This window comes from Argiope bruennichi, chromosome 10, assembly GCF_947563725.1.
Source record: "Argiope bruennichi chromosome 10, qqArgBrue1.1, whole genome shotgun sequence".
Taxonomy (NCBI): domain Eukaryota; kingdom Metazoa; phylum Arthropoda; class Arachnida; order Araneae; family Araneidae; genus Argiope; species Argiope bruennichi.
The window spans coordinates 4,069,444-4,096,038 of NC_079160.1; the positions used below are offsets into that span (position 1 = coordinate 4,069,444).

The following is a 26,595-nucleotide window of genomic DNA, read 5'->3' on the forward strand; positions in this document are numbered from 1 at the left end:
AATAGAAGAATTCCCTAGTTTATTAAAAGCAGCTGCTAAACTTAAAGAAACAAGCTCCAAAGAAAAATGGAAACTCATCCTCTTAAATGCTCTTCTGGACTAAGTCCCAACTCATCCGCCCACCTACCAAAAGCAAGCTCCCGATTCGCCCTCCAAGAATAATTGGTCGTACCGGAAATAATACCGGTACGAGTAGGTACGAGTACCGGATTGAATAGTGTTAATTCGCCGTGTATTTGTAGTTTGTGTTGTGTGTATTTAATACACGTTTTGTAGACAATAAAGTCTGCATCTTCGCATCGTTCTTGACAGAATTTTCGTAACAGTATTAAATATTTTCCTGCTAGTTATTCTTGTAATTATAGTGTCACCGTGCCATGAATACATAACACACTCCTGCGGGTGGAGTTTGTTCAAAATTTGGTAGGGATCTACAAATTCAAATACGTCCTGAAAATTGCATTTGATGTTTCTTCCATCGACCTCGAAATGTTTTCGAGTCATCATGTTCACAGACATAATTATAAAAATGGATTTTTTCTGGAATGTTTGAAACTGAAGATTTATCAAAATCTCAAGTTCAATTTTATGTATAATACAATACTTTCATTTTGTATACTTTCAATACGAGAAATTAAAAATAAGAAATGTTACAAAACTGACTTTGAAAATTTTATTAATTATCCAAACAGATTCCAACATTTTTTTTTTTTTTTTTTTTTTTTTTTTTTGCATTTTTTCTAATAAAGGTAAAATTTCTGGGTTTTGGGTAAGGCTACCAATGTTAAGAATTCAGTTAACCACGTGGTCTTCCTGGGCGGAGCTAGCTGCCAAATATCACGTGGTCTCCTTGTTGATGTTAGTATTTTTTTTTTCCCAATAGAAGCGAACTTGACTCTTGTACTAGGGGGAGTGATCTCGGCTCTCTCTCTCCCGAGAAATTTTATGCGTAGTTCTTTCTCTAGGCCTATTACACTTTGGCGTAATCATGTGCCTTTTGTTGTTGATGTTACTAATAAACCACATAAAAGACGATATGTGTCCAAGTCATTTCGCCCAGACCACAATCTTCACTATCAAATAAATTATTGTGTAATCATGAAATGCAGTAATTTGCAACGAATGCCTATATTCAAGCATTAGCAAACAATAGTTACAAAATATTGATCTTTGGAGCGAATTTAGCTACTTTACAGAATCTATCCTGTGATCATTGACTTTTTTTAAGCAATTAATCCCTAATATTTAGTAATAGGCAGTCAAAAAGTCACATACCAAATTTCGTATATTCAAGTCATTGCGGTTTAGAATTATCGCGTTTACAATCTCGTAAAAGTACAGACAGTCAAGCCCTTGAGGCATCTGGTTCCAAATCTGATATGTATCTACACAATTATTGTTAAAACTGTGTACCAATTTCATCCATCCAGCTTTTCGTTTTGAAATTATCGTGTTAACTTAAGTTTAGAAAGTTTTTTTTTTTTTTTTTTTTTTTTTTGGATAGCCGAACAGACTTCCTGTGAATGGATTTCGCTCAATATTTGATAGAAATTTACAAATTTGACGTAAAGGCCATATACCAAATTTCATCCATGAAGCTCAAAGTTTTTTTCAGTTATGTTCACAAATACAGAGAGACAGGCAGATATAATGCAAAAAAATTGCTGTTCGGACTCGGAAAGATCTGAAATGGGCAAATTCATGGGGAAAATGTGATGTTTTTTTTTTTTTTTTTTTTTTTTAGAGATTACAATGTTTTTTCTATACTTCGGATACAAGAAAGTAAAAACAGTTATAGTTTTTAATGTCATCAAAACTTCTTATGCCACAATAGGGAATCGTTAATTCTACTCACTTATCATTGAAAACTGCATCTTGGATTATACCAACAAATGGCTGTTGGGTTGCTGTGATACCACTCACATCGATGCCTCTTTTAACTCCTCCAAAGAAGAGGCCGCCCTTCTGAGGACTAGGGATCTCCGCGGTGGCACGTGGTAGAAGAATATCGGCTTCTTTTTGATCATCCAATCTCAGTATCAAACTAAAAAATCACAAGTATCTGTTTTTATATTCAATGGGTAAAATCTTACCTTCATAAATTACTAAAATATGCTTCATTTGAGTCTTTAGAAAGAATTTATAGTAAATACGTATTTTCACAAAATGCTGCAAGAGTTTTATTTAAATATTTAAAAGATATTGCAAACTATCATGCAAAAACTGCTTCTGTATTCAAATTAATCCTGAAATCTTTTACGACTGACTAAAAGTAAATTTTCGACACAGAAACTTTCGAAAAGTAAACATTGAGAAAACAAGACTTTTTTTTTTTTTTTTCAAATTCCATCTTGAAGATTATTGTCCTAAAATGGAAGTTTTTAAAGCTATTCGTGATTCAGTAAGAAAATGATGGATTATTTATGAAAAATATTATTAAGTTGCGAATAAATCGAAGTCTATCGTACAATATATTATACACAGACACCATGAGCCCTTTTCCCTTTTTTCAAATTTTTGAGGGAAAATAGTGATTCGGAAGAGCTCCGATAAAACGCCGATTGCATAAAAGAAATATTATGCATAAAGTAATTCACGAATAAGTGCACTTCAAATCGCATCTCACTTAAGATTGATTACAACATTAAAGTGGCACTTCAAACGGCGAGAAACTGTTATTAATAAAGTAAGTTATAATGAACTTAACTATTCTGAGAAGCGATTCTTTTTAATAATATGGAAAAATTTAATATCCATAGGTCAACTAGTCGAGTTATGGTCTGTAGAAAATCAAATCAATAGATTTTATCTAAAAAATCATGTATGATTGTCGGACGCAATGGCGGTGGCAACATGATGTATAGAGTATGTGAGTGATGATGGTGTCGACAATTTATGTTTTATAGAAGGAATTACTGATTCATGTACGTATCTTGACATTCTAAAGGAAGACACTCAATCAGGGCAAAAATTGAATTCTGAATGTCATTTCCAATAAGATAACGATCCTAAATGCGCTATACAGGTACTGTTTATCCTGATGCCTCTATAATGTTAAACAGTAGCTTCATAGTCTATTTTAGTCCCTTGATTAAACTCCATCGAAAATATATATTAAGAAATCGGCCATGAACTTAAAAGAATATGACATTCAGAACAAGATGGAAATAAAAAATGCTCTCTTAGGACATTTGGAACAACATTTTCTCTGAAACAACAAAAATGTTTTTGAAAGTTATGTAAATTATGCGATATCATTATCAGAACGTTTTGGCACGTTTTGAGCAATAGATGCTCAATGCGAGAGAGCTTTAAATTAAAAAAAATATAATTAAAATATTCAGCAAATATTAAATAATTCAGCAAACATTAAGAAGATTATTCGATTTCTAAACGCATAAAAAAAGCAGATCACACATCCGCTGATTAATTATTCGAATAGACAAATATCTTGATTCCGCGTGCATTTAATGACTAAGTCTTTCTGATAAGAAGAATCGGACCTTACCTCCTGTTTTTCCTAATGATATTTACTGTATGGAAAGAGTTTCTAGTGATCGTACGATCGGATGTCATTTGTATTTCGCCGCTTCCGCTGTTAAACATCACCACGATACGCTGGTCTTTAAGAGCCACTGAATAATAATTCTGAAAAAGAAAATACAAAATTTCTTCTTTAAAATAGATTATCTAGAGATTGAATGAGAGGCAAAAAGCCTCAGTAGATAAAGACATTGTACCTACTTGAGCGTGTGTAAGTAGAGGTGTAAGAAAAGCGTTGAAGCATAAGATGAAGCATATCCTGTTATCTTATAGCATCGTTAACAAGTGCTTCACGAGAACGCTATTAACCGATAGGCTTGCCGAAGGAATAAATGTACAGCCAATTACGGTAAAAAAAATCTGCAAATTATCTATACTGGTGCAGTTCCGGTGGATCGTTACTTATCGGACAATCCGAATATATATAAGAGCATTCTCCTTTCAACTATCTCATATACTAATATGGCACATTACGTACTTCACTCTGGGTGCAATTTGGGCTGTCTTCCTTGCACTCATCAAAATTTGATACAAGGCTAATGGTAAGACCACATACCAAATTTCATTAGTCCAAACCTCTGAATTTTCGAGTATTTGCTTTCAAGCATTCATAAATAAACAGGTCAGCAGACGCTCAACCCTTCGTTATATACGCTTCGTTTCATTCATCCATCCATCTACTGGCGTTTTCTGAATGATCATACTCACATGGATCAGCAAGCAAACTTCCCACAGACAGATTTCACTCTATATTCGATAGAATGCTGCGTATTTGGTGAAAAGACGCATATCAAATTTCACGTATGCAAGTAACTGCGTTTTTGAAGGAATCGCGTTCACAGATGGACATGATTACACAAACGGATTTTTTCGGACTCTAGAAAGGTTTAAAATGTTGTGATAAATTTTAAAAATCTCAAGACCTATTATTTTGAAAATTAAAATACTTTCTCTCTGCAAATTTTGCATATATAAACAATTTTTAAAAAATGAATAAATAAAAATTTTATTGTTGTGATATCAAAATGTCATATATTAAAAATCACAAACCAAAACATATGAAACACTGATGAAACTATCAGCAACATAACGGATTTTTGTAGGAACATGCAACAATTTGCGAGCAGATATATCCAGAGACGGATGCAGACTTAATACTAATTTTTGGGAGGGGGTGGGGCTTGCTCAAGAATATAGTCTTGGGAACGAAAATTTTTGGAAATGTTTTGTGGTCAATAAAAAGCACCAAATCGACCGGGTATTTGAGATTAACTATTATTATTATACCCATTATCTTAAATGCATAGTTAGAGCTGATATTTTGAAACTTAAGTTAATTAATGCAGTACAGAATAAAAGGAAGTACTGATTGAAAAAGAAGAAAGAATTTGTTGAGAAAATGTTTTAAAGGAGTTTTTAAAAATTATTAGAATTTCTTAATTTAAATTATCCATAAAACTTAATGTATTTTTGAAGGGTTCCTAATAAATTTGTTTAACATCTTAAACAAATTTTTTAAAAAAACCCAAGTTAATAAACTTGTCTTTATATTCGGAAAATAAGAATCTATAAGGCAACAATCATAACGATCAATTATTGATATTTAACAAGTTTGTACAGGCTTGTTCATTCTAAAAAAGAATTTAGTTAATAACAAAGTAAACAAATGTACAAATCTATTCCAACTTTCAATATAAATTCTTTGTACTCCTTGGTTTAGCGAATCTAAGAATAAGTTTTTAGATCCAGTACAATTTCTAGATGTACATATATGAAGGAAATCATGTGACTCTTTCTTCATTTAGAAGTCAAGTCCTCAGCAGTCGAAAGAAAGAAAAAACTGTGTTCCGTGTGAGTTGCATAGTCTGAAAGTGCCGCAATAATACATAGAATTTTGTAATGGTCGTATACATAATTTCATAATTTCCAAAAAGGAAACTAGAAGTTTTTCTTAGTTAATAAGGATTCGCTTCCACTTTTGAGCCCATAATGTAAATTCGTTGGAGACAGAATATTCGACGAAGTCTTGTTAAGTATTTCCTTCAAGCAGCTTCATTTTCTGTGCGAGAAGACTGAAGTTGAAACAGATCCATAAGCTCTGAAGAAAGTCTCTTTTATAGGTCTTTGATGACATGATCAAAGATTGGTATATCTCTTAAAATGTTGTTCACAAGACTCAGAAGAATTGATTTGACGGTTTATTAGCACGAATACAATCGTCTTTAAATCAATACACAACTTTTCAGCCACTTGATGTATTTTCTCGCTTTTCTTCAAATACATTTATTGTTAGAATTTGGTATCTTGTTTTGCCTCGGTACCCATTTTCAAATCAAGTGTTGGTGTTAGAAGGGGGCAACTAGGTGACACGGTTATTACTAAAATACAGGTAAAACAACTGAGGCGAGAACTTCAGATGGCATTTTTCTTTCTGTCCTGCAATATAGAAACTTCTACTAAAGAGTTATGAAACTTAGTATTCAATTCTTCTTGGAAATGAAGATGCTCCTTATGCCTCTTGACCCAACGAGTATCACAAATGCTTTGAATAGAAGAATCTTCTTAGAAACATTATGTATCTCCAGCGTTATCAAAAACCACAAATTTTTTCAGACCCATTTCTGCACCTTTGAAAGAATTCAAAATGAATTATTAAAAATGTGATTGTTGCACAGACAATTCTGGAACGATACCATTTGTTTCTGAAATCATTACTAAGCAATTGCCAACCTCAAAATCTCTATCAAGATGTCTATAATAAAGATGATCAAGATGTCTATGATCTTTTATAGACACATCCTCTTGACTCGACTTTATAGAAGGTATTACATCTCAAAACATAGACTTCACACCAAAGTCTCCGATGGCAAATGGACGATCCCTTAATGAAATTGAGCATTTGTCGAATTTTTAAGAGGACTGGATATATAAGGCCACATATACAGACAAAATAAGAATTATAAAAATAAACCAATTTGTTTCATTCTTTTACTTAAAGCATTTCAATTAAGGATTTTTTAAAAAATCAAACATTAATACATAGCCCGATCACCTGTTCAAATGTAATTAACACTACTGCAACATTTCTTCCAAACTACAAAATATTGTCAAAGGTTTTGAGATACTAATCATGACCCCCCCCCTCCTATTTCCGCTCTGGATGTAGCTAACTTATAATTTACATCAATAAAATATTTTGGCAAACTCGATTATGATATTTTGATACAGGAGTGATGAGAAGACGTTATTTCATGAAAAGAGCAAGATAAATTATAAATACCTGTTGCTGATCTTGTTTCACTCCCGGCTGTCCTTTGAAGGTAGACACAAGTAAGAGTCCATCACTTTGGCTAGTCAAAAAGGAGAAGGTGATGCTGGAGTTTCGTGGCAGAACTTGGCCATTCAACTCCAAGTAGCCTTCGCCTTTGAAAGTGGCGACTTTTAGAGGCTGCAAGCATCCATATGCGATTAATCAATTGTGTATTCATCGCAATATACAAAAGGTTTTTTTAAACACACTGTTATAAGGATATCCGATTTTTTTTTTATCTTTATTATTTCTACTTTTCAATCTTTAATTTATAATTCATTATAACAAATATTATGAAGTCGTGAAATCCATTTTTCACAAATTCACTACCATCAATGGTATGGATTCAAATTTAATTTAATAAATCTACTAATATATTATTAAGATATGAAAATATTAAAAAAAGTGTGCATAAAACCGAAAGCACAAAAACTGTGCAGAATTACAAAACTAACACATCAGTCGTCACTAAACAAGCAACAGAACCTTTCTCAATTTTCGAAATTCCGTATGAGAAAGAAGAAAGCGAATTTTTAGCGCTCAAAAATATACGACGCGATATAATATTAACTTTTTTTCCACACCAGACATGACCATTTAATTTTATGTTCACACCAGGCACAAAAAAAAAAATCAGAATTGGTCGCTGACTACTTCACTTTCTTCTACCGCTGTAATGTTTGAAAAAATATATAGAACATTTTTTCTGCTTAGCGACCAAATGTTAAATCAGTAACAAAATTTTACTAGCAGCTATTTTTAAACAAAACAAAAAAAGTGTATGAGGTATTTAAAAAGCGTTAAAACTGCAAAAAACCCAAATACAAATTTTTTTTTAAAGCAGGATTGTCTTTCCTTTGACTGTCTGTATTTTAACTCAAAATTGCACTTATATTTGTTTCATATAGAACGGTTTCGTATTCTTAAGCTAACCAAAAATTTTATTGCGAACTAAGGGAATCCTTAGAACAAACGATTTACTTACCCTATTGGAGCAGCCAATGTTCATTCCATAGAAACTACTTTTAAATAAATCGATTGGAGTGGAATCTATCTGCAAGTCTTTCATGCAACCAAAGAAGTTGGAAAATGTGACATCAGGCCAACTAATGTAAACAGAAAATATATCAAGGAATTTAATAATTTTACAGAAAAAATATTCATTAAAAGTATTATACCGGAAAGAGAGGAAAAATCGAGTTAGTCCAATCGTAATCAGAAATAAAACTGAACGATATTTTAAAATATAACAAAAGGATGGGGAACTCGATTTACATTTTTAACTTATGGAATTGGGAAACGATATTTTTAAAATTATTTATGATAATATTCTATTTAGAGAGTTAAAAAATTGAAAGAATCGATATCCCCATTCAAAATTCATTCAGACTTTTATTCATAAGATTACTGTTGACAGAAGACGAATAACATTTTATATTTTTCATTTATAATAATAATAATAATAATAAAAACAGTTCTTCACGTTTTTACAAGTTTACCAAAAAAAGGATTTTCAAAAAAAATTTTTTTTAGTGGTTGAAATATAATAATAATAAAATTATTAATTCTTTTTTCTCAGATTCACTAATTGTATGCATTATTAGATTAACGGAAAATTAAGTTCTAAAAATATTAATCGAAAATTAGTATTTTTAATTCTCAATTAATATATTTTTAAAAACGCTTTAAAATATTAATACAGTTAAACAGAAATGCCTTCGTACACAATTTCTCAGAGGTCCCTGCTATCCTGAAGCGAGTGAAAAAATCAATTTCGAAATCTCATCTTAACAAATATAAAAAAAGTAAGATAAATGTGTGCAAAAAGATGATTACCTCTCTTTGGTAAAGTTGGGTGGAACACCGCCATAGTACATGTAACTATCTCTGAATTCTAAAGATGATGAGGAACTCTTCGAAAATTCTTTAAGCAGTTCCTCTTCTTCCACCAATAATTGAGCTGCAATTATATGAAGAAATGTATAAAAAATATATACTAAAAGGTTCCTTTTAAAAATATCATTTATATCAAGGTACATTCAAACTTATTGAAAACCAGTCACTTTTGCTGCCATCTGGTTCGGTTGTCGTATTCATTCATCTCTCAATTTTTTTTTCTACAACCTGCAACTTATCTTTGGTTAGGAGAAAGCATTCATTTCTACAACTGATATTGGATATTACGTAGAGTTTTAGTACCAGGACACTTCTTCAGATAGCGTCAAGAAAAAAAAAAAAAAAAAAAAAAACATCCATGCATTAATACCATAGCTGAAGTAGTGATAAGCAAGGAGATGTGAAGCCTGCTTCGATTAAGTAGAGGAGAAGAAACTGGAATGGGAAGAATTTTAAGGAAGCTTAAGAGAGAGGCTTCACTTTGTAACAGCGTGAGCATAGAACACGCAAGCATCACTGGTTGGCTGACAGAGCTGAATGAATGCTATTGAATATGAGCGGCAAGTCACTTTTATAAATAAAAGTATATTCAAGAAAAGTGTATTCATGATATAAACTAGAATAAGAGAAACCTTCAGAATCTTCTGTAGCCGCTTCGACTCGGATCCACCGGCCAGTGTTGTACTTCTTTTTAGTTTCCAAGCGAATGTGAGTTCTGCTATCAAATTTTAACTGATAAACCACTTTACCGCCTTTTAGCTCTAATGATATCATCTGTCCCTGAAAATAAAATAAAATATATGTAATGGTAATTTTAATTCAATGAGCCACTTGCAAAATAAAAAAATAAAAAAAAGTAAGAAAGAAAAGAATTTGAACCTCTGATTCAAAACATTGCAATAAAATATTTTTTAGATTTGATTTATCTGTCTAGGCTTCATCTGACTTGATTTTATCAGCTGTTGCATTATATGTGTGACGATTTTTACATCACACAATTTATAGAAAGAATGCCAGCTTAAACATTATCATTAAAAGGTTGCACCATTTATTTTATAGCCATCATTTCTAAATTATGTTTATAAATTCATAAAAAAAATTTATAAAATGCAAGAGCTCACATACAATTTGAAACAGAAATTTTAAGTATTAAATATTCTTAAAATACAAATTTTAATTTTGAAAAGCATATTTATTTATTAAATTAAAATAGCATAAAAATGTTGAAAAAATCTATTAAAATTAAAGAAAAAATAAGAATAACACTGAAATGTTTACATTTTTATTTATTTAATCTTATTTTAAGGCAGGGAAAAAATGAGATAATATATTTCAAAATAAATGACAAAAAACATTAAAATTTCGATTACTTTTGAATTAAAATTTTTCATTGTGAATACCCATTACTCAAGAAAAAATTACTTATTTAATTTGGAGGTTCTAGATCTGTAATGCACATAACCAGTGATTCGATCTTTCTTGCACCATGCAATTTTCGATTACTTTTGAAATTAATCGATTAATTTTTCAAATTGCAAGCGAGTCTAAAAACCTTATCAGGTAATAAAATAAAACTTTTACTACACTGCAAACGGTTTCAGCATCTAAATTTAACAAAACATACATCTGTTAAGATTCAGTTCGTCAAATGAGTGTTTATTTTAATTCAATGTATTAATAAACATAAGAATAAAGAGCAAACATGCATAATACTCATAAAACAACACTTTTTCGTCTATTCTATACGTTGCTGAGTCGATACTGTTAATTCACTTCTTAATAAATTAAAATAAAAAACTTCTTAAAAACGCAGTTTTATTCGTTTACTGAAAAGTAGATATTTCTAAAAAATTTGATTTTTATCCATTTTTCTGTCTTAATTCATAGGCCATTATTATTCAAAATATAGTATCTTGAAATAATATTTTTCTGAACTCGCCATCCGGTTATGCCATTTGTGATGAATCAAAATTTGTTTAAATTTTACATTAATTAATCGCTAAGTTTCGAAAATATTAAGACAGCAAACACATCGTGAGGATACAAATGAAAGAAAAAAGAATTCATGAAATCATTCATTACCCTTTCTTTATTAGAAAAGAGGAACAACAGCGCATCTTCGTTCAATGTCTTGAAACTTACAACAGAGTACAGATCGTTCTTTTTATAAAATGGCACTTGTGGAACTAGACTTGCATAACTGGAACCACCTTGGAATTCGAAGGCACTTGTATCAATATCTTCAGTAGCTCTAAAATGATTTTTTATTAGTAAAAAAAAAAAAAAAAAAAAAAATGAAAATCTTTTATACGAAATTTACGAAAAGCAAGTCAAAAAAGACTGAGAATACATTTATTACTTTGAAATAGAAAGGATTTCTAAACGAGCATTGTAACACGCTAATAAAAAACGGAACACACATGGTCACAAGAACCATTACAATCATAAATCATTGCATCAAGAGGCATCTTATGTATGATGTTTTATGGAGCAGTTATTTAAATTTCCATAACTCAACCAGTTTGAGTCGCAAAAGAATACACTTTTTTTTATTTAAAATATTAGTGTCGCAATTATTAAATATGATTCATAGGACAGAGGGTCTACATAAAAATTTAAAATTCATAATTCATTTGAAATTTCATTGACTCAAACTATATAAAATATAATTATTTACTTCATTTAGACTATCTTTTTATGAGATGTATATACCTATTAATAAAGGAAATAATTAGAGTGGATATTTTGTATATATTAAACCATGTTTGCTTCAACTGAATAACCGAATTAATAATACAGCTATTTTAAAAGGTCGTAAGAAACTTTTTCTTGTTTTTATTTTCTTAGAAAATATCACATTGCGTATTTATTTCAATTCCTACAGGCACGTGCAGAAAATTACACTTTTCTGCAAACTTCTTTAACTTTAAACTCTCATTGCAGATCAGTTTGCAATGAGAGTTTAGTCGAGTTCACTCTATTAAAAGTAAATTCTTCATTATTATAAGTAAAGGTTTTTGTTACACTTCGCACATGAGAAAATAAAATAGTTCTTTTAAAGACCATTCAGTACATCTCTTAGTTGTCAACTGAATTTCTAATAAACATTTATTTAAAATCTTTGCACCAAAAATTGACCGATACCAGGTAAAAAATTTAAGATTTAACTTAAATATCGAAAATCTTATTATGACAGAATTCCCATGACGTATAAACTGCCATTGATATGTAGCATCACAAGGAAACACAATAAGTCGAATTATAATTCTATTTTGACATGATATGTTTTACATCTATGATACATACCCCTCTTTGCAACCATCGCAACCTACATTGGTCAAGAAATTCCACAACCCTACAGGCCTTCCATCAAACAAAACTTCGTACAAACATCCGGAGAAGGAAGACGTGCGGATTTCACTGGGAGCCTTAAATAAATAAAAAATTTTGAATGAAAAAAGTTGCATGAAATTATACAGAATGATATGGAAGTCATGGATAAAACTTTAAAGGGTAGCAAAATACACTTCGACTAACATTTTTTTTTTTTTTTTTTTTTTTTTGTACGCGGTTGCATGAACGAAAGGAACGCGTTGAAGGGTAAAGGCAAGGAATCATCACAAAAGAAAACATTTTTTTTCTTCTAATAGCACAGTCGACAAGTTTACAGATATTACTCGTAATTTTGCCCACTTAACAATGATGCAAACCTGAAAGCATCGACGGAATACTCGGCATATATTTTTTGGATGGGTTCCGTTAAAGACTTCTTGTTCTAACTATCCAAGTCCATGAATCATAATCATGCAGGGGAAGAGGAATAATTTCTATCATTCAAAGAGACTATAGAAGGATACCTACCATCAGAGAGAAGTTTGACCCTAGTAAATCTATGCATCCATGTCACGCCCATGGAGTAATGCCAATCAAATTTTCGTTTTCAAAACTTATGAATTTTTTTACGAATTTGGTATGGAAATTACTAGACTAAAAGATTAGAAGATTGGCTATCCAGCCCAAACTAATAGACTTTCATTTCATTTTTAATTGCGCTAATTGAATTGGTAGCTCACTGAATGCGAGTGAAAGGTAAACTTCAGATGCATGGAGGGGTGGTGGTTTTGTGTTGCATTCTTGCAAAGGAATTCATTCACCCATCGGGAGGGGATTTGACATGGAGTGAAGCATGCATGCGGCCAGTTTATGTTTCTTTCGTGAGTATTTCTTAAGCCAGTAATTCATTTTGGTTATTAGTGTATAAATTGAAGAGAAGCAGCAGTTGTAATTGGTGCTACTAGTTAATAATTTATGTTTCCTTTCATATTCATTTCATGTTCTTGTGTCTCAACAGTTTATATGTACCCACACATTCTTACACAGAAGGTATTTGTAGCAATGCATGTTACCATCCATTAAGTAATCGCCCATGCGTTCAGATACACCCTGTATAAACAGTTATATCATTAATTCAAATCATGATGAATTAATATAACGAACAATAAATTATTTTTGAGTAAATCTTACCAGGAAGTTATCCGGGAATCCACCAATAAAAAAGTTGGAAGACGAATCCAAGTCCATTTTCGTGTAACCTGCAGGAGAGGCGCCAGTCACTTCGAAAGGATCCGGTCTCTGTCCGTCTGGAGTTCGTTTCACGCTCAGAGTACCGATGTTGCCAATCCTGTAAAATTGTTTCATTTTATTATGAAGAAAGATCTCAAACATTGGGTCAAGATCTCAAACTAAAGGAAAAGAAATCTTTTGCGTCATTGTGTCGAATCATAATGGATAATATGATTGCCAAAAGAATGCAGAGTACCGGATTTTTTTTTTAAGTCGGCCGCATGCAGAAAAAAAAAAGAAAATGTTTTTCATTAAGGCAAACAAAGTGAAAATAACTTTTTCGTCGAAGAACCCTTATTCGTCAAGTAGTTACCGTGAAATAAAAAACTTAATGCTCAACAGTATTGCAACAGACTATGAAGTATAGAAGTCTCAACAAACAAGTTACAAAAAAGAGCAGAGGCAAGTTTTGGAAAACGATATTTTAGACAATAGTAAAACAAATGAGGCTAAAAATATATTCTCGAAATTGCAAACAAAATTTTAATGAGAAGATCTCAAATATCCTGTTCAGATTTGCAGAAGTAAACAGCAGACACTGATCTGCTGTTTACTTCTGACAAGAATATGCATGGAATAACATGGAAGACTGGATCCATCAGCAGTTCTAGAGTTTCTACACTGAGACCATCCACTCTTCTCAGATTTAAAGAAATGATTTCCAAAATCAAAGAATTAAGGTCAAAGGCATTTTTGTGTAAATGCCACATTATCCATTAACTTGTATTAAAATAAACATTAGAAATTGCATAATCCTGTTTACATTAGGGCTCATCTATTAGGATGAATATTTAGCACACATTTTCAAGCAACCGCAAATTTAAAATATTGAGTCGTAAGAAGTCATACATTTCGCATAGAGAAGTGACATGAATTCTACTTTATAAATCTACTGCAATAATAATAATAAAAAAAAAATCAGAAATGTTATATTTAAAATGTATAAGACTAGAACTCGTTTACATATTTTCATGATTTGTATAAACATCTGATAATGTCCAGTATTTGATTTCATAATATTGCTTGAAAACAAATGAATTTTTAAGGAAATAAGAATTTTAACTTTATTGATTTTCCAAATTAGCAAATGCAACCGAGCAAAAAATTTATATTAAAATTTATTTTCGCGGTACAATGACAGCTGCAAAATCTGTGAGATGTTGCGAACGGCCTTTAAAGACAAATCAAATGTTTATCAGAAATCTGAAGGGTATGAAATGTTTGTTTTTTAATGTCCGTCACAGATGAATCACGCTCTGGTAGACCCTTCTTTCCATCTCATCATCAAATCTGAAAATTGGTGCTTAGTGATTGTCGTTTGATGATTAAAAAATATTATTATATTAATAATATATTGTTATTATTATATTATTATTGATATTATTATACAAATTCCTAAATCGAAAACTACCAGAATTGTAGCGAAATAGCTCCTAAGTTTTATCCTACAATACAAACGTCGTTGTCGCCCCATCATTGTTCGTGAATAATTGAAAAGAAATATTAACAAATGCTGCTTCACAACCGCCATACTCATATTCATCAGATACAGAATTTTAAGATTTTTTAAAACTTTATTTGCGAAATTAAAACTGTTTCTCTGGGTTCCTCGTATAGAGTCTGCTGAAGCAATAAAAAAAATCATGGCGAATCCAAAAGGTGTTAATGAAAACAAGTTCAAAGTATATTTTGAAAAGCGGGAAAATCTTGGGAAAAAACCATTATAATCGGAGAAAATTGCTTTGTAAGAGAGGGTATGTAATTTTCCCGACATATCGATAAAGTTTCTTTAATGATAAAATTCCCGATATTTTTTTTAATCTTAGTAATACATTAAAAATATTTTTAATAATTTCGATATAATTAGCAAACATTTATTTTACGATTAAAAGGCATATATGTGGCAGTTATTTTTAATATTACTTAAGTTCAGTGAAATTGGATGTTTACCCATCAAAGACCTCCAGAGATCCTTATATGCACGAATATGATGTCAACCAAAAATATAAACGAATATTTAAATCAGAGAAACCTGTTAACTCTGATTACAGCAAAGCACTCACTAATCTTTAGTTTTCTTTCTTTCTTTTTTTTTTTAAGAGTACAACATTATTATGACATTGCATTAGGGTAGAAAGAACCATTGTTTTGTATTACGTGATTTTTTTTCATTTCAAAAATTGAAGAGAATGGATGTGAAATTTTATTTATTTGAAATAAGCGATTTTATTTAGCAGAAACTTTTTATTTAGACGTCGCAACTTAGAATAGAAACAGATTATTATAGCCTGTGGCAATGCTAAGAATGTATTTGGAATTGAAAAGAATATCCAGACAAAGGCGGGTTTAGCAAGGGGACAATTGCCGACCCCCCCCCTTCCGTCGGCGAGGGATTGAGAGTTTCTTCTGCAAAAATCTTCATCATTCCCGTATAGTTATGGAGAGCTGCACCTTCTCGAATATAATAAATTAAAAATTACCTTAAAATTAATATGTTGTAAACAGTCGAAATATCCCTGTTACAGTTAAAGCAGCTTGACTATATTTGGCAAAATAATCGATAAGGTGGCAGGTCAATAAAATGCCGCATTTTGTGGACAATTTTGGATCGGCTGATAATGAAAGCAACGCGATGGATATCGAAGAAATTAAATCTGCAGATTTTTAGGCTTTTGATTGAAATATCGTTCATAAAGCTTATAATTTGCATTATTTTTGGAAGCATATCTGACAAGGTGAATAAGGTATAGTATTCCGCCGACAAATTCTGGACTGCCGACTATGTACTAAATGCGACGGAAGTCCGCAGATTCTTAGACATCTGATTAAAATGTCGTTCATTCAGTTTATAATTTATACTGTGTTTTGCTGAATAACCGATAAGGTGACAGGTGAATGAGATATCGCATTTTGCCAAAAAGTTTTGATCGGGCGACGAAGAACTCATGCCATGAATGCCGAACGATGTTAAGTCCGCAGATTTTTTGTCATCTGATTCAAATGCCGTTCATTCAGCTTATAATTTGCTCCATATTTAGCAGAATAATCAATAAGCTGATAAATGAATAAAAAGTCGCATTTTTGTTGACTAATCTTTGACTTTCGGCTAAGGTGTTATCATAGGTTAAGAGAAAAAATAGTACTTACTTTTATATTATACAAATACTTTCATATTATACAGGAACCGGGCGATAGATTTGTTTTTCCTAATTCAGAATTCAATAAATAATAGTTCTACAATTAATCGTAATTTTTTTCCAACTAATTGTTACTTCCACGGTAACGAACTGGTAAATTTATTTTATTTATTTCACTACGAGATTTCTCCGACTAAAATCTATTTAATGATTGGATTAAATAATAAAATACTCTTTTCTCTGGACACTCTTGTGCAATATGCTTGTTAAGAAGAGTTATTTTTTGCTGGAATAAGTAAATTCTATAAATATGAATTAAATTTATTTAAATTAAAATATCTGCTTTTTGTAAGCTAATTTACAGGCTGCAATTATTGCACTAAAGAAATATTACCGACTTCAGTTGACAAAAAATAAATCTATGTGGTATGGTAGCTTTTCAGCTGCACTAAAAGAGCTTATCCATGTATGCACTAAATTTATTAAATAAATTACTATTTAAATTCTTTAGATTCTGCATTCAGTATTGCAGCTATGTTACGAGAGAATGCATTTTTAAAAAATTTCATTTTTTCTTTCAATAACTTTTCACAGCAAAATCTCTATAATTCCGGGTACTTCTAAATTTTTAATGGACTTAGGATAAAGATGCTTTGATAAAATGATGATTAAAATAGTTATTCATAGAATATTCATATATAACACATTAACCCCTTCACATACGAATTTACTTAACTTCGTATTTAGATGTGACATCTTATTTGTGACAGTTATTATTATTTTAATCCCTAGAATAATATAAGGGCATTTGAGATAATGATACGTTTCCAATTGACTTTTGCATTTTAAATTATTTAATATTTTCTCTTAATTGCAAATTAAAAATTTAGCAATTCGATGCCCAATTCAGATTTGTCATTGTATGCTAAGGAATTAAGAAAAAAGAATGCATGCAACCGAGAGGCTAAAATTCATTTTTTGGAAAGAATATTAGCTTGCAATAACTTAGAGGAAAAAAGTATTTAGCCATTAGAATACGTGCTTAAAAGTGAAGATGGAGAGTTCATACTTATGATCAATTGTTTTTTAATAAAATGCATTGATTTTTAAATTCTCGTTTACATAGCATAGAAAAAGTATAATAATCGACAAAAAAAATTCGAACTCGAGCTTTTGACGAATTTCCACGTTTTAGACCTCCCCGAATTCGTAAAACACACTTTTAAAAAATATCTGTGACAAAGATAATTGAAAAACACTTTGGGCTGGACGGCTGAAATTTGTTACATGGTCTTTACATCCAACTTTGCAGATTTCTATTAAATTTTGTGTAAATTCTGCTCAGGGGAAGCCTCTCTATCCGGTTGTTCGAATGTAAGCTAACACGATAATTACAAAACGAAGGATGCTAGATCAGTAAAATTCGGCACATAAATTCAAAATATGCAGCCTAAATTCCTGTCAAATTTTAAGCCAAATCCAAAATTGATTGTTTATCGATCTGTTCAGTAAAAATGCTAAATTCACACCAAAGGTTATTATTTCGTAACTATTGTACACGAATGCCATGTAAGGCGTTCTATGGCATGCAAGTTTATTAGAGAATGTGTGAGAAAGTTTTGGGAAAACCACTTCCACTGGTTTTATTCCTAAATATATATTGAAAAACAAATACATGAGAAACCTAATAATTATAGTCCATTTTTTACTAGTACATTTTTCATATCTACATTAAATGGTAATTTTGCATTTATATTTACAAAATATTTTCTCCAACCATTTTAAGAAACAACATCTTTCTATCTTTTCAACGATCTATTATTCGTGTCGGAACTATAGTAAATCTTTGTTGTGCGCGAGTGCGCTTATTCGCCTCAGATTCGAAATACATCTGAATTCCTGCTCGTTTTTGCAATTCTTAAAAAAATGATTTTAGGTAAGGACTATTTTTTTAATTTATTATTTTGGATTTCTAAAACCTTTCTTTTATAAAACTTTTTGAATTTAATTTCTACATTTATCTTATATAGCTTCCGTGGTAACATTTGTGCATTTAACATGATATGGCATTCTGGCAGAAACTGTGTTTCTATCTATATAATACAATTTAGAATGAAATAGTTATATTTTTTTCCAAAATTAGATCTCAAAGCGAGCAAATATCAAGAGTATCATTAAAAAAAGTAGACTAAAATATTGACTATCTTTTGATGGTCAGTGAAAGAAAGTAAGAACAATAAGATAACTTAATAAATTTTTGATAATGAAAGAATGGGTTAGTAAATGAATAAAAAAAGCTAAATAATAATAAATTTTCTTTAATTAAATGCAAAAATTAATTATTATGAGTTATTTCGAAGCCAAATTAGAGAAATTGTGCTTGCCCCCCTGTCAGATTTGTCTTGCCCCCCCCCCCTCCGTCGGCTAATCTCTGCCGCTGCCCCTGTGTCCAGTATGACGACCCAAAAATGGGCAATTTTTCCACATCAACGGGTAATATGCCCATTAAGGAAGTGCCTCCGTTACATTTTGAAAATTGGGAAGCAAATTATTACACGGTGATCGTTTAAATGGCCATAAGACTGCCGAAGACCTGAGTAACAACAAAGCTAATTCTTCAAAAGTGTAGCTGTAGACATATCTCACGATAGGGAAACCTCTGGCTTATCTTTTGATTGAGGAACAAAACATGAATCATATCATAGTCAAGAGCTGCTGAATCGTGTGAAGGCAACTTATATCAGGTAATAACTCACCAAATTTCATCTTATGGAATTTATTTGTTCTAAAAACTGGAATTTACTTTGAAAAGGAAGCGATTTGAAATATAAGGGAAAGACTTAAGAGCGAACTTGTAAAAGGTTTCTAAAAATCATTCCAACTGCGTTGGATGTGGTGTAAAAAAATGGAAAAGATGAATATTTTAAAGGAAAAAAAATTATAAATAGAAGGTGTTTTAAGCAAAAATTGTTGATTCAGTTCAAAATTTTGGCAGACCTTTTCAAGCATTTCAATTTTTTGGGCAGAGATTAATACCCATCTTCTGTTTCATTGACACTGTCATGAATGTTAAACTCACCTGTTGGCTTCAATTTTAAACCATTGTTCCTTCTTGGAAAGTTCATCATTCGTTTCTATTTCCTTGGGGTGTGTAATGGTGTGAGTGCCCCCACCAACATTCCATAAAAATCTTATTCTTCGGTTGACCATTTCTAATGCCATAAAATCTTCCTGTAATTATAAGGCAGCATAACAATATAGAAGGAAAATGCACTATAATTTTATGTAGCATAATGTTAAATTCTTAGAATTTTCAATCTTTTTTATCTGATACATAATGTTTAATTCCTTCCTAATATCGACTACACATATTAAATTCATAAGTAGTTCTAATCTATTTAACAGATTTACATTTTTCTCACTAATTTTATGAACAATAAGTGAAATTTTAACGAAAATTCCATGATAATTAAATAAATAATTAATCTTCTATTAGTAACAACTTTATTTCTACACATAGAAAAGATTATGGTTAAAACATTAAAATACGATATTTCCGCAAAATTAATTTTTTTAGAGATAATTTGCCAAATTTACAAACTGAAAAACAACTGAACGAAATGGAGCAGTTATTGGCTAGCTTAGCGGTAAATAAAATGCTACAAACTTGATGACAGAATCATCCAGCATATTTTGACCTTAATGTTTCCATTCCTACAGTAAGAAAATATTTTAAATATTTCTATTCATTTCATTTTTTTTTTCTTTTTTTTTACCGTATAAGTAGCGACCCAAAATGTTTAGTTACATTTAACATTATTCTTTAAATTTCTACGAAAAATGTAGCAGTTTTTAAAAATCGTTAATTCTTTAATGCAAAAGTAGTAATAATATTGTAAAATAATTGTGTGTAATAATTGTAATAATAAAGTGTTAAAATGTTTCGTAAAATAATGTTTTTAAACAAAAAATTTTAAGTGAATTAAAGGAAAATGATTTCCTTTGTATGAGCTTTGGTCTTCCATCAAATGCAAATATTTACCAGCTCAGATAAATTGACGAGCAGCATTAATAAATAAGACAATGTTGGCATATTCTAGTTTTTCGCAAAATCTCGTTTGATATCTTGTCTTGGCCAGGAGAAGTCAAATTTGTTTTCACGTTCTCGAATATAACGTTTACAGAAAACATTTACTACTGCAACATTTACAGCATCAGAATGGACATTTAATCTTTGCTATGATACTTCACATTTTTCTCAAAAATATTGAAACTTTACATCAGTTTTAATGGCAATGAATTAAATAATTATTTTCTATGTTAATGAAACATTTTCATGCCAAGCAAAGCTGAGCATATTAGTTCGTATGGAGTGGAATTCATTAAATACGAAACAAAGCGATTAATAAGGGCATCACTTTTCTCATCAAGGGTATCTGATTAAATTTGAAAATTGTTTTGAATCCATTTTATGAATTTCTGTGCTCAATATTTCGAATGTACAATAGCATTTGGACAATCTCGGGCACTTATCTTCTTCAGAGGGACGGTTTTAGAATAAAAATTATTTAAAATAATTATGAAAATCATCCTATTGGAAGTTTCATTCTAAATGAAAAAAAATATAATAAAGAAATAGAAATCAATGCGCTGTTCGTAGTTATAAACAAATAGAGCTGATTGTACCATTCAAAGAAAATATCTTACCTCTTTGGCGCTTCCGATGAAAAATAATAGACTGTCCTTTGCATTTGATTTTGTGGCAAAATTTAAAATAATATTGTTTGTTGTTGAAGGCTCCACAGCAGGACTGTATGAACGAATACAATTACCATTCACATCAGAAGTCAAACCAACTCTTATCTAAAAAATGAAATAAGAAATAGGTATTGAATGGATTTCGTAAAAACTGATTTTAAATTTTATTAGTGCATTTAAAAATAGAATACTTAAAAAAATTATTTTCCATTTTTTAGTATTTAGGATTGTAATTCTTTATTATAAATAGAATGGAATCTTAACGCCACTCTAGGAAATAAAATATCAGTTATCTTAACGTCTTCAGGGGTATTGATACATATGCGTAAGTTTAATTTTTCTTAAAATTAAAGTTATTCTAAGTGTAATTCTGATCTAATTTTATAAGTGAAAAATATTAAAATGTGTTGGATAAAGTTCTGAACCAGTTCCTTTTCTTCTCATCTCCTTAAATTGTTGCTAATATAAAATAAGAATAATATAATGAAATAAAAAAATAAGACATCATATTTTTTTTTAAAAAAATTCGCCGTTGAAGAAGTTACTTGACAATTAATTTTTCCAAAGATTATTTAAGATGTTCAGTAATTAAATCTCGAAGAGCACAAAAACACGTGCAAAAGAATACGAAAGGTATTACACATATTTCTAAGCCTTTACAGTTTTAGTGCGTGGTAATTACTTCTGGAATGTGGTGGAATGTGTTTTCGTGTGTCTTCCACGACTATTTTTTCCTGCAGTTAATAACAAAATGAGTGCTTATGAAAACATCAATTAAATAATTATTTGTATTGTTATTTAAACTTAATTTTTTTATTCGTTCTGAAACCCTTAAAAAATATCTATGAAAGGTTTGTTTCGTATTTATATTGTATCTAAAACATCTATGTAATGAAAGGCAAAGAATGCATTTTAGATAAGCGATGTCACATTTAAAAGTTCTGTACAACTGTACTATACTATTCAAGCTATTTAAAAATAAAATGGCGCCACAACTTGTTACACTTCCGGCATGGCTAGTTATTACAGTGTAAAAGTTTTCTCCAAGTTAAGTTTTAATTATATGTTTTCTTTTTAAAGTTGATATGAGGAATTATAACATAAAATATACACTGCTAGTAATAGTAGTGATTCTAATCAATATCATGTTCTAATATAACTAAGGTGGTAGGGGGTACATTCACACACGAAATATTTCACGAAAAAACGGAAGAAGTTATTATTCATTGTGAAAGGCGGCTAGTTAATATCGAATTAACTAGTCAACATTTCAAAGTTTCTTTAGAAAAATGTAAACTGCTAGTAATAGTAGTAATTCTAATCAATGTCATGTTCTAAAATAATTAATTTAAGGGTAATTAATTAAATAAATAAATACAAATAATTTTATTGCAAAAATATTTTTGGAGATGCTGCATATATGTCATATTAATAAATTGTTTTTATTTCAGATCAAGAATCAGTTGCATCTAACGTTGTGTACCACGGACAAATGGGAGTCGAATATTCAAGAGTACACAGATCATGCTCAAAAATATATGATGCTTCTTCGACTAAAGAAGTATAGACATTGGTGTGTCAATACTCAGCTAAAAATCTTAGTCACCCGGAGTGAAAGTTAAAGTTCTTCAAGTGACTGACTGTCAGTTTTGCTAACGGATAAATCTCGTCTTCTTACTCAGTGCAGGTGGACAGTAGCGCAACAAGCTCTAATAGGCACAGTATAGACAAGTCTTTACAATCTTTCCGATGGCTTTGGTAGATTCAAGTTACTTACAACAATGAAGAGACTATGTTGGCAAAGGCTCAGAAATCAAGAAAGATAATTGCCAAACAGGTTGAAACTGTAACGTAAGAGGGGCACTTTGTTAAGAATGGTTCCTATTGTTAATGGCACCTCAATTCTTTTTTTTTTTTTTCAGGAAAAATTTTAAATATTACTTTCTTACAAATGCACCTAAATAAAAGTAGGCTCAGCGAGTAAATTTATATATATATATATATATATATATATATATATATATATATATATATATATATATATATATATATATATATATATATATATATATATATATATATATTTGGGGAATGAGATACCAAAGAGAAGCATGCCCCACTTCTAGACAAACGTCAGTGTCATTTCGACACGCTATCATAAGAACATGGAAGAACAAAGCGTTGTGAAAGATGTGCAAAGCAGTGATACAAAACAACACTGCAACATATTGTAAGGAAAAGAGCATAGATTATATTAAATAAGCGAAGGAAAGAGTCTGCTTAGCAGGTGCCTTTGGACAAAGAGGACGACGATGACTTGACTAAAACTTTATGAGTCTTTCTCAAACATAAGCATAGCTTCAATGCCACAATTTGGAATGACCTCACAACCAAAGAGCTACCAAATGTTATATATAGAAAAACTGCAGTTAAGATAATAATTATGATTATTGATCAACTGAATGGCTTATTAAATCAAGTGCAATATGTACAAGTTCATAAACTTATTGCTATTAAATAAAAATTACAAAAAAAAATATGCTATGTTTGTTTTTATTGCAAATGTATGTAACAAATAACTTCATATAGTTTAACAACATGCCTCATGGTAGGGCAAGTTGTTACAATATACATATATGTATAAAGCTGTTAACAATGTTGTTCTCTAAGCGTTGTTTTTAAAAATAAGTTATGGATCTTCAATAATTAGAGTAAATTTTAAAGATTGTTTCGTAAAAGTGCTTGTAAAAGATTTTTTTAAAAAAAATCTTGGATAAAATGGATAACAGCTAGCGCCGGTCTCGCTTTGGATTGCATTTAGCATACATATTACCCTTATTAATTACATATCTGTCTTGCTGACTATTCCAACTGATCAATCCGGATGCACATTCTCTCGTTTGCAGAGCAGTTGCAGTGTGAAGTGCAAACGGATCTTACTTTTTGAATCACTCACGCAAGTTAATGCTCTGGCATTTCCTGGCTCTAGTCCGCCAGGAAAGAGATGAAAAAATCATTGACAAAATTTCATCTCAACACATATATACTAAATAAAGTTAAATAAAAGCGCAATAATAAACGAAAAAACAAAATGTTATGATGAATTTGTTATGCACATACGCTGGAAGCTTTCTGTCGTGCCAAGAGAATCTTGTCCTTTAGTTCTTTCAAATTCAACTTCGTCATGTCGTGCAATTTTCGGACCCGCTTTGCCTTGGCGTCTGCGCTGTCGGCCAACCTGGATGCTTCTCGCGTGTCATCTCTTGCTTGCTGAACTATGATATTGAATTAGATGTGCTAAATGTATCAAACATAACAACACATATAAAATTAAACACATTCACAATATTTATAATTGATATTTTTGCAATATGCGAGGTGTTTCAGCACCAGTTTACAAATGTCTCGGGGAGAATTTCCGAATCCTCTAGAGGTGCACCTAACAAAATAAGTCAGTACTATTGAATGACACTGGTCGCAAGCTATGAAGAATGGTGACGATTTAATGCGATTAATATTAGCTCAATTTTAGTTAAATTATAGATATTTTAGATGAAGTATATTGCATTATGCAACATTTTGATAGTTGTGTCATTTAATTAATAGGTATGTCGGCGAGGAAAATGGCACTGGTCGCAAGCTATGAAGAATGGTGACGATTTAATGCGATTAATATTAGCTCAATTTTAGTTAAATTATAGATATTTTAGATGAAGTATATTGCATTATGCAACATTTTGATAGTTGTGTCATTTAATTAATAGGTATGTCGGCGAGGAAAATGGCACTGGTCGCAAGCTATGAAGAATGGTGACGATTTAATGCGATTAATATTAGCTCAATTTTAGTTAAATTATAGATATTTTAGATGAAGTATATTGCATTATGCAACATTTTGATAGTTGTGTCATTTAATTAATAGGTATGTCGGCGAGGAAAATGGCACTAGTCGCAAGCTATGAAGAATGGTGACGATTTAATGCGATTAATATTAGCTCAATTTTAGTTAAATTATAGATATTTTAGATGAAGTATATTGCATTATGCAACATTTTGATAGTTGTGTCATTTAATTAATAGGTATGTCGGCGAGGAAAATGGCACTGGTCGCAAGCTATGAAGAATGGTGACGATTTAATACGATTAATATTAGCTCAATTTTAGTTAAATTATAGATATTTTAGATGAAGTATATTGCATTATGCAACATTTTGATAGTTGTGTCATTTAATTAATAGGTATGTCGGCGAGGAAAATCTTCCGGACCAGACGGCAAGGTACACAGATGAAGAAATATATTTAAAGTACCTTTTCTTATTAATCTAATAAGAAAGCAGAATGTGTGTGTGTCGGCGCTCTCAGAAGCCAGACCGTTTGAACTATAGCTTCAAATGTGCCACATGTATATGTAGGAGAGTGGGAATGTGCTCTCCTCCGTGCAGTTTTTCTTGAAATATTAATTAAAATTTAAGCTGAATTGTGACATTTTTCGGTGATAATTTCCGAAAATATGATCGCAAAAAAGTAAATTTTACGCCATTTCTAAATTTAAAAGATACTTTTTATTATATCAATTTAATAATCGTATAAATTTTTCCTGCATTTTAGAAATGTTTTAAAATTTCTTTTACCCGAAGTCCAACCGCTGTCATTGTTTCGTTAACTATCTGATTGTGTAAATTTCTTCCCACTGTTGAAAGACACTGAACAAGATTTCTATTCAATATCTGGATAGTTTATGAGACGTATAAAAAAAGAAGTTACAATATCGTGAAATTTAGATGGTAGATGAACTGGATATTTATGTTTAATGATGCCATTATGTCACGTGACTGATCTCTATTAGAGCGGTACCAAAAAAAAAAAAAAAAAGATCACATCGAAAGGACAATTTAAATGATACGTGCTTCTCAAAAACTCTTCAGTTTTCACACAACATGCTTATATCAGATTACAGTGTGCAAAATTCATTACATTTTCATGCTTTTATTTTCCTTCAAGTTTTAATATCTTTGCAGATAGGGGTTCCAAATTACTTTTTCGTTTTCAGTAATTTACGACATCCAAATCGGCATTTTATCTACATGAAAACAACAACAACTTATGAATGTGCTTTCATTTAAAGTTATAGTTGAAACATCATTAGTTCATTTTTTTCATAAATTTTTTGCAGTTTCCAACAATTTTAGGGCATTCTATATTTTAGCGATTTTCACCTTCTAAACGTCGTTTGGGACCCTTTGTTGTATCTGGATTTTTTTATCCATTAGATGCCTAATGTCACTTCTCTGAATTTGTCGGTCGAATTCGGCAACACCCTGTATACCA

At 30.8% G+C, this 26,595-nt stretch overlaps 1 protein-coding gene across 2 annotated transcripts in view; it reads right to left on the reverse strand.

Annotated features, from left to right (window-relative positions):
* The window catches only part of LOC129988352 (laminin subunit alpha-1-like), a 158,687-nt gene that overhangs the window by 16,877 nt on the left and 115,215 nt on the right, over positions 1 to 26,595 (reverse strand). For both annotated transcript variants that reach the window (XM_056096556.1, XM_056096555.1), the window contains 12 exons: positions 24,388 to 24,542; positions 21,217 to 21,372; positions 19,589 to 19,740; positions 13,274 to 13,430; positions 12,056 to 12,177; positions 10,832 to 11,000; positions 9,382 to 9,529; positions 8,690 to 8,813; positions 7,839 to 7,959; positions 6,824 to 6,991; positions 3,509 to 3,648; positions 1,856 to 2,044 (listed from right to left, as the gene is read on the reverse strand). In XM_056096556.1, the coding sequence (XP_055952531.1) occupies positions 1,856 to 2,044; positions 3,509 to 3,648; positions 6,824 to 6,991; positions 7,839 to 7,959; positions 8,690 to 8,813; positions 9,382 to 9,529; positions 10,832 to 11,000; positions 12,056 to 12,177; positions 13,274 to 13,430; positions 19,589 to 19,740; positions 21,217 to 21,372; positions 24,388 to 24,542 (1,801 nt within the window). The remainder of the gene's footprint in view (positions 1 to 1,855; positions 2,045 to 3,508; positions 3,649 to 6,823; positions 6,992 to 7,838; positions 7,960 to 8,689; positions 8,814 to 9,381; positions 9,530 to 10,831; positions 11,001 to 12,055; positions 12,178 to 13,273; positions 13,431 to 19,588; positions 19,741 to 21,216; positions 21,373 to 24,387; positions 24,543 to 26,595) is intronic.